At 36.9% G+C, this 8,964-nt stretch overlaps 1 protein-coding gene across 9 annotated transcripts; it reads left to right on the forward strand.

The window, feature by feature from the left end:
* The first annotated feature begins 652 nt into the window (after window positions 1-652).
* Window positions 653-7,485, forward strand: LOC112273381 (glucose-6-phosphate 1-dehydrogenase 6, cytoplasmic). 9 transcript variants are annotated; one of them, XM_090245345.1, is made up of 18 exons: window positions 653-872; window positions 1,059-1,128; window positions 1,848-2,134; window positions 2,419-2,501; window positions 2,750-2,819; window positions 3,101-3,287; window positions 3,530-3,678; window positions 3,842-3,910; window positions 4,223-4,281; window positions 4,590-4,626; window positions 5,147-5,218; window positions 5,396-5,543; window positions 5,671-5,766; window positions 5,892-5,962; window positions 6,147-6,262; window positions 6,423-6,468; window positions 6,700-6,871; window positions 7,246-7,485. In XM_090245345.1, the coding sequence occupies exons 3-18, from the start codon at window positions 1,925-1,927 to the stop codon at window positions 7,263-7,265; spliced, it is 1,605 nt and encodes a 534-aa protein (XP_090101471.1). In that variant the 5' UTR covers window positions 653-872; window positions 1,059-1,128; window positions 1,848-1,924; the 3' UTR covers window positions 7,266-7,485. The 9 variants fall into 9 exon arrangements, with proteins under 9 accessions (XP_090101471.1, XP_090101473.1, XP_024357849.1 ...); XM_090245347.1 differs by having other exon boundaries at window positions 6,700-6,867; XM_024502081.3 differs by having other exon boundaries at window positions 6,700-6,867; window positions 7,249-7,485.
* Window positions 7,486-8,964: the final 1,479 nt, after the last annotated feature.

Consider the following 8,964-nt stretch of genomic DNA (forward strand, 5'->3'; position numbering starts at 1 on the left):
TTGGAGAGGAAGGTCCCAGTCAGACAAGCCGTCTATTCTGGCTTTGTTCACTTCTTGTCAGAAAGTTTGGTTTCTCCATTCCACGTGGATTCTCGATGCCTAGTGTGCTTGGAACCTGATAGAAATCGGAACAGGAACTTTCTTCGGTAACATATGGGCGGTTAGTTGATGATAACCATCCAGAATATAGGATGAACGTTGGATGCCAAGTGGTTGAGGGGAATGGGGTCCACGAGAGCCCCCGGCTTTGGGCATCCGGTGAAGGGTTTCCACGTGGTGCTTCTATCTTGCTTTGTCAGAATTCACTCTTGTCACCCTCTGGTCTATTTAATTTTGGTATCTTTATCACGTTCTCTTTTCATCATTGGTGAGTTTTCTCACATTCTTTGCAATTCATTCCAAATGTAACTGTGCGTTTGCATAGATTTGTGAGAATCATGTACAAAAAAAAAAAGGAAATATAAAGAAAGAAAAGAGGTTTGTGTTAAGAAGGAAGGCCTTGATAAATAGTGAAACCAAAAGAAATACCATGCGACGACGAGTGCTTTGCTCTATTGTCTATTTTTTAATTGCCTATTGAAGCCACCACACTAGACTTTGGAGGAAAGGAATGATGAGTCAAAGTTTGGAAAAATTCGTCACAATCTGTCCAAGAACCCTCTTATATTAACACTTGGTCCTTAGGAGAAAGCGAAGGATGCCCTAAAAACTAACACATGTTGGACAGCCTATCTGAGGTCCAAAGTAAAGGGGTTTGGATTTTGGTTTTTTTTATTTGTTTATTCGTTATTTAGTCGTCTTCCTCGCAGAAAACCTGGTAGCGGGCCATTGCGCTTTTGTTTTTTTAATTTTATGATCGGGTGACACGGCAGGTGAGCACACCAGATCTTCCTCTATATTCACTTCTACTTAGCTTGTTTTCTGTTGTTAGATTGTTTCCCTGTTGCACATGGTGCGCATCGTCTAGGTACGACTCTTGTCGCTGGTATACCGCTCTGCTGCTGTATGTGAGATCGCGACACTCTTACTTCTGCGCGTTTGTGCTAAATGCTCTTTAGGTTGTTCGCTTGGTTCGTTGGAGTGGAGTTGCTGCTGCTTGCAGTTGATGAACTTTGTTGCGAGAGCAGGGTATAGATCGAAACTCTCCTCGTTGCCTCTTGTTGTTTGGATTTTATGCGGTTTGATTCGCGATGGTTGGTTGAGGATGTGCCGTGAGAGGTGATCGGTGCTGACTACACTTGATTATGAGGCTGAGTGTGCCTTAGTTTTGTGGAGGTTTTTGGATTCTTTGCTAGTGGACTGGATTGCTGCAGCATTTTGGATTTTGCTTGGTTGAAAGGGCGAAGTCCTAGAAATTGAAGGGTTGACATTCAGTGTAATATATCTATATATTTCTGTCGTCGCTTGTTAGGCCGTTCCGGCGTCTGCTTTCCGTGGCCTTCGTGTAGATGGATGGTAGTCTCTATCTGGTGTAATGAGAGGACTTCATTGAGCTATCTTCTATGAGTGGATGGAGAACTTTGATTCTAGCTACAATTGCTACATTATGTTATGTTCGATTGCCATGACGCTGTGAAATAGCGCTAGTCTGGTTTAGTAGAGGAATCTCGATAGTTATTACTACCACTCACTCTCAAAGCAAACCTCTCATGGCTCCAGAACCATATGATGTATTTGTGCAACTAAAAATTTATCAAATGGGAAATTTCTTAACTTTGCACAAACGATAACTTGTAATAGCTCTTTACAAGAACGGATGTGTACAACATGCAGTATGCACTTTGAAGCAAATGGTTAGGTTCTTGCAAGGACGTAATTTGCACTTGCTAAACTTCGTCATGCTGCAGGTTTGGGAATTTAGACGCCCGAAGAATAACTGTAAATACCGTCTGAGAGCAGCAATTTGATATAACCACCTTATAGAATGGGTGCTACCGCTCAGAAGGATGCTCCACCAACCGTTGAGGCTGTTGCACCTGCATTATCCGAAGATACTAGTGAAAGAACCAATTCAGATCAGCCGATCAAAGAGAAGAGTGTGGCTGGTGGTTGCCTTTCTGTGGTCGTGCTGGGTGCATCTGGGGATCTAGCAAAGAAGAAGACCTTCCCAGCCATTTTCAACCTTTACAAGCAGGTAGAATAATCATACACAAAAACCGCGATTGCTCGATATGTGGAATATTATTTGTGTTTAACAGCTCAGCAGTGGAGGTCTTAGCTTTTCACTCAACAGAGCTAATGATGTCGCTGATTATTACTTTTGATACTGTATTTGAATTTTTGTGTATGTACTGTGATTGCAGAAGTGAATCACTTTTGGACTCGTATCTACATCTTGTTGAAGGGATGCTTGAACATTCCTCAGTGTATTTGTTTTTAGAAGAGTAACGGTTTTGATTACGTAATATTATATGGCAGGGGTTTTTACCGGATGAGATGCATATTTTTGGCTATGCGAGGTCGAAAATGACTGATGAGGAGCTCCGTGAGAAGCTCCGTGGGTAAGTTGTTCCTTTGTAATACAGCTTGTCATTATGAATATATTTCTAAACTGTGTTGCTTGCACTTCTTCGCTTAAACTATGCTAAGTTTAATTCCTATACACTACCTAGTTGCTGATGTGGCTGATGTCAATGCTTCATTTGTAAGCGGTTAGTGAACAGACAGGGAGTTTACAGTATTCTTATTTTGACTTTTCTCAGGTTGATTGGTGACACTTTTTTATGTTCACATGTTTCTTGTGGTTTAGGTACTTGAAACCAGATAGGATAGATCCTGCAAAGGATCCTGAAGATGTGATTAAGCAATTTCTTAATAAGGTACGTAACATGGTCAGAATTAGGTAGAAATTCATCTGCAATTATGTCGAGTACCTCAAAGTCGATCTGGTTGTCCTCGAGATTTTTAAAGAATTAGAAAAGCGATCTCAAAATACTCTATCAACTCTCTGGTTTTTAATTGTATGTTGTTTCCTCTTCATGGTTGCAGGAGTGTCCTAAAACTTACAAATGCTTGCCAAATTTTCGTATAATTTCGTTGCTTAACCATCTTTGTACCCAATATTGAGCAGTTTGTACTTATTACGAGTGTAATTTTGCAGATCACGTATATACATGGGGCATACGATGCTGATGAAAGTTTTATCCAATTGAATGAGGAGGTTTCTCGTCACGAACAAAAGAGGAGTGATGATGTTAGTCCCACTCGCAGACTGTTTTACTTGGCATTGCCCCCTTCAGTCTATCCGCTTGTGAGCAAGCGGATTAGTAAGCACTGTATGAATCAAAGTACGGTTTGTTGATTTTTTGTACTTTCTCTGTTTGTGAGTTTTATCTATGCCTACACTCACCTGCTTATCGGTTGATTTAAATTCTGATTTATGTGCATATCTTTAGCGTTTTAGTTTGATGGAAGAATTTGTGTGGAGCTCAATTTTCTCCATCTTCAACTAAATAGATGAAGCAACATGGTGCAAATATGTGATTGTTGGTCCTGTTCCTGAATAACGATCTTGTTGTGTCTTCTACAGGAGGATGGACTAGAGTTATTGTGGAAAAGCCTTTTGGGAAGGACTTGGAGTCATCTGAAGCTTTGAGCTCGGAGTTAGGAGCTTTATTTTCAGAAGATCAACTTTACCGCATTGACCATTATCTTGGGAAGGAGCTTGTACAAAATTTAGTATGTTCTATTCGATCCAGTAATGCGTTTTATGTTTCGTCCACCCTAGAATCACTCTACCTATTGATCTAGTTTTGCAAGACCTACATCCTGTGACCAATCGAATTTTAACGTTTACTTGGATTTCAGTTCGTAATGTGTTGAACTGTGGTGTTCTGTGCAGCTGGTTATGAGGTTTGCGAACCGCTTCTTCGTGCCTATTTGGAATCGAGACAATATAGCTAGTGTTCAGGTATACAAGTCCTTAAATGGAAGGGCGCTAGTGGTATTCAAGCTATCTGCACAATAGGGTGAAAGGCATCTGACAGATTGTCTGACAGTGCAATCTGACAGTGCAATGTGAGATTATCATAAATGCTGCAAGTCTGCAATGCTGTTGTTATTTCCTCTGCCTTCTTGTCTCCTATAGATTGTCCTAGTAAAAGCTATCTCATTATTCTGAGTCATGTCTACAGTTCTTAATTACTTTATTGTTTCCACTTTGGTTATAAATTGATGTGAAAAGAGGTTGCTCCCTAATGCTTTTGTTGGCTACTTCTGGCAGATCGTTTTCAAGGAGGACTTTGGAACTCAAGGACGGGGTGGTTACTTCGACGAATATGGGTAGGCCATTTAGGAGGAGTTCAGTTAATCTTGATTTGCAGTATATGCGTATATACATTTACACAGTGCAGTAAGGGTTTTTATATTAGCTGCATGATGCGGACATAAGGAAGCGAATATTCCACCATATAATCTTACTTCCTTTCTGTATCGTGAATTCATTTTGCCAATTCGTATAACAAATGTATACTTAGAGGTGCGTGCTAGCCACTGCTTCTAATTTGCTACAGGTTGATTATGGCACTATGTTGTGGAGCATATAAATTATGAGCTCATTCTCACTGCAAATGACTTATTGATTATCGCAGAATTATTCGGGACATAATCCAAAATCACCTCATACAGGTTTGCCCTAGAACATCATCAAAAGTATCTGTGGACTGTTACGTCTTGAGATTAGTCTGATAGAAACTATCTGAGACTCGAATGAGTCTATTGTATTGTGGCAGCCACTCATGTTGGAGCCTCCCGCCCCTTTTCACACTTTCCTTTTTGATACTCTCGCTCTGTGTTTCCTTGCGCCGAGAACAAGTAGCTCATAATACATCATATTGAAGTCAAACGTCGTACAAAGATTCCCTCAGTAGTTCCACTGAATGTATTGTCTAAAAAACAGTAAGTATGCCAGGAGGAATAGCACATTTCGAGTTCTTCTCTTCCGTTGTCTTCTCTGTGGACCTTGCGATTGCTGTGTTGTGGCGTCGAAGAAAATCGTGGCTGGAGCTCCGTAGTGGTATGATTTATAAGTTGGTTGGAAATAGCTTTCTCTCATACTTTCGAAGCTGTTGACGTTATTGGCTGTGTGTTTAATTCTACCTGGATAATAGTAATCAATGTGGCTAAGAGGAGTGTCTCTGTGAGGCAGATTCTGTGTCTTTTGGCCATGGAAAAACCAATTTCCCTCAGTCCTGAGCATATTCGGGATGAGAAAGTCAAGGTAAGGATAATCTTTCTGGATTTGCAGCAATACTTGTTGTACCAAATGCTTCATACATTTCATGTTTTCTTATTGTAGTTGTGTGATTGGTTTGCATGAAACTGCTTTCCGATACTAATTAAGCTTCACCATTACACTTTTTAATTTGTTTCAGGTTGTGATGTTTTTGGTGGTCAGGTTCTGGAATGTATTAAGCCTTTCAATGACAAAGAGGTGGTTATTGGACAGTATGAGGGCTACAAGGATGACCAGACTGTTCCAAATGATTCCTCCACTCCTACTTTTGCATCTCTTGTGCTGCACATCAACAATGAGCGTTGGGATGGTATTCATTTTTTAACTAAACATATTGCAATCTTGTAGTCATTTGTTTGCTTGATTTTATGGGTTTTAGAAAGAATTGAATTGTACTTATCCTTTTTTCTGATATACGTTGTCTTTTATTGTTGCAGGCGTACCATTCATCTTGAAGGCTGGCAAAGCTTTGGATTCTCGGAAAGCTGAAATCCGTGTGCAGTTTAAGGACGCTCCTGGTGATATTTTTAAGTGTAAGTTTCCCATCTTGCTGCTATCATACAGAAATTTCATATCCGACTTTAGAATGTGTTTTGTGTCAATCCTGTAATTCCCTTCTTGTGAATTAAAGGAATTATTTTCTGTTTGATGTGCATAGGCAAAAAGCAGGGTCGTAATGAATTTGTGATGCGTCTGCAACCAAAGGAAGCGATGTACATGAAGCTCACGGTTCGTAATTGCTTCGTTACTATGCCGCCGGTTGTTACGTGATTTTTTAAAGTAATATTGGGTCTGCGGATACAATCGTGTTGTGAGAAACAAAATACTTTACTGTTACATTGTTTGTGTTGAGCATACCAGGAAAAAATTAAAAACCATCTAGTTCATAAGATCATGCAATGACGGATGACAGGTGAAGGAACCCGGCTTGGACATGAGAGCCACGCAAAGTGAGCTAGATATGTCGTATCATCAACGGTACCAAGATATTGTTATTCCTGAAGCTTATGAGCGTCTAATACTTGATACGTAACTGCCTCTACCTTATTGTCTCATTGCTTTTAGGAGAATGATTCTTCATCGCTGCCGTACTTCCCTTGTTTTTTGGCTGGCTGTACCTTTGTATGGATTAGAAACGTGTTGGGTGATTAAATGTTGATTAAATATGTTTATGTTTTATCATGCGCAGTATTCGTGGGGATCAACAACATTTTGTGCGAAGGGATGAATTGCGGGTACTTGGACTTTATTCTTTTAAGTTAATTTTAATGTCCAATGAATTTTTTGGGCTTGACGTACTTACTGGGATAATTGAATACAATTGTCAATCAGCTATTCTCTACATTTGAAGGATATGATTGACTTTCTACAGTTTTTATGAATCAGACTTTTACAAGTTCGCTCTGTTTTAATAAATGATATGGTAGTTAAAATTTTTTCGACCAACTCATCTAGATTTCTATCAGGTTGCATGGGAGATATTTACACCATTGCTACATCGAATAGATGTCGGAAAGCTTGAACTGATACCGTATAAGGAGGGTTCTCGTGGACCAGCCGAAGCTGATGAATTAAATGCACGGGTGGGATATAGGCGGACTGAGGGTTATTGCTGGAAACCACCTACATTGCAGGCAGGTACCGAAACCTTGTTGCTGTGAAGTATACTTTCTGAACTTAATCTGGCATGATAAAATGTTGACTTTTGAGGTCATACTTGTGAATACTTGTTAACATCTTTAGGAAGCATTCAGCCCTCAAGTACCACACATTCTTTTGATTGATCTATTAGCAGAGATTCATGCAATAATATTTATTCATGTAATAATGTTCATGTCAATATTGTAATAATATTGACATAAAACACTTCACTCGATGTTCAAAGGCTTGGCAAGTGAATATGGTGAAAGATCATTTATCATAGTGCATATTTTATTGGGTGCTGCTTGCATGCAATGATTATATTGCTGTTTGGTTTGTTGATGTGCATAAGTTTTGTATGCATTGTGCAGTAGGTAACAGCCGAATGTGAAGGATATGCAAAAATCGGAAGAAAGGGATAGATACAAGTGATCATTTCGCTTGTTGCATAAATAATATTTCTGAATGCAGCCCAATTTGCTGGTGTCTGTAAACTATACCTTTTGGTGGATCTAACTTTAGAGCAATGTAAGTAAAGTGAAAGTTTCATATCCTTTCAGGATGTGCATGCTACCCTTTCATGAATGTATTTTTCCTCAGTTTTGAGAGTATCCTGCTTGCGGCTATTTTGGGATGTTAGGAAAGAAAGTCTTCGTCACTTCTTGTGTTTATCTATCTTGCCTTAGTGTCAACATATATGCCGTGGCATTTATATAACCTCTGTGGGACTGATGGAGTGTTACTTGATTTTAGATGTTCTTTCGTTTCAATGCGCTTGTGCAGTAAAATGCGATCGTTCTATGTTTTTAAATCCTGTGATCAATTGTGAAGAAGTCATGTTGGTATGGATTTCTGGAGGCCCAAGAGATTTCAATAATGTCAAAGATGTATCACAAATGGTGTGATGAAAATAAAAAAACCACTAGCTAAAATGTAGTTAAGAATTTTAAAAATAACTTTAATAATCAAGCATACCTTCCTAAGTTAAATTTAGCGTATTTCAAATGAAGTATATATGATTTAATTAAAGATTTGTATTTCAATTTTTTGAATTAGAATTTGGTCAAATTTATGTTCTATATTTAATATGATTATAAACTGATCTTTTAATTATATGCTGTTGTTTTATTTATTAAATAATTTATCTGTTTATATAATTCAAAATACATTTAAATAAATTATAATCACATTTTGTTAATATTTATGTTTGATCATTTAAAGCTGAATCGATTCTGTTCATTTAAAGCTTGATCTTAATTAAAGCAACAAGTCAAAAAGATTAAAAAATTGAATAGCTTACTATTATATTAAAATAAAAGTAATTTAAATTTATTTCATAATAGTGTTTATATTATACTTGGTTTTTTTTAATATTTAATGTTTTTTTGTTAAAATAAATATATATATTTTTACATATTTATTTAGTATAAACTATTATATTGATTATAATGATAATAAAAACTTAAAATCTTTTAGAACCAATAAAGAAAATTAAATTCTAACATACAATATGAAAAATAACATAAAATATTATAATTAAAAAATTAAGCATTTAAAATAATAAAAATTATAAACTGAATATAAGATTTATTACTAAAAACAATTAAAAATTAAAAAAACAAAAAATATTGATTATGACATGATTTCAAACATGAAAAATATGCTTAATATTGTGTAGATAAAGATTGTCATATATAATATATCAAGTGTTAGAAATGGAGATGAAGTATGTAATCTAAACCAAATACAATTATACAAGCAATACATTCTTAAAGAAAGATGAAAAATCTAAACATCACAAAGTCAAGCTATCTTTCAAATCACACAGAGAGAATCCAAGAGTATGAATGTATATAGAGAAAATCCTAAAAACATTACTAGAAGGCTAATTACTATAGCCAAGCAAAATCTTGTAACAAAGAATTTCTCTCTTTTAAAACCATATAACTTGACTTGACAAGAATGTCAAGATAAAGCATGATTGATAGACTTCCTATAATGAGAACAAATCCAATCTCTTAAAGGAAGAATAAAAAGAAGTGGTATCAAGTATGCCAAATGCCACCTATATTGTCATGTTATATGTATTT

The sequence above is a fragment of the Physcomitrium patens genome, chromosome 20, assembly GCF_059467195.1.
Source record: "Physcomitrium patens ecotype Gransden chromosome 20, ASM5946719v1, whole genome shotgun sequence".
Lineage (NCBI taxonomy): Eukaryota > Viridiplantae > Streptophyta > Bryopsida > Funariales > Funariaceae > Physcomitrium > Physcomitrium patens.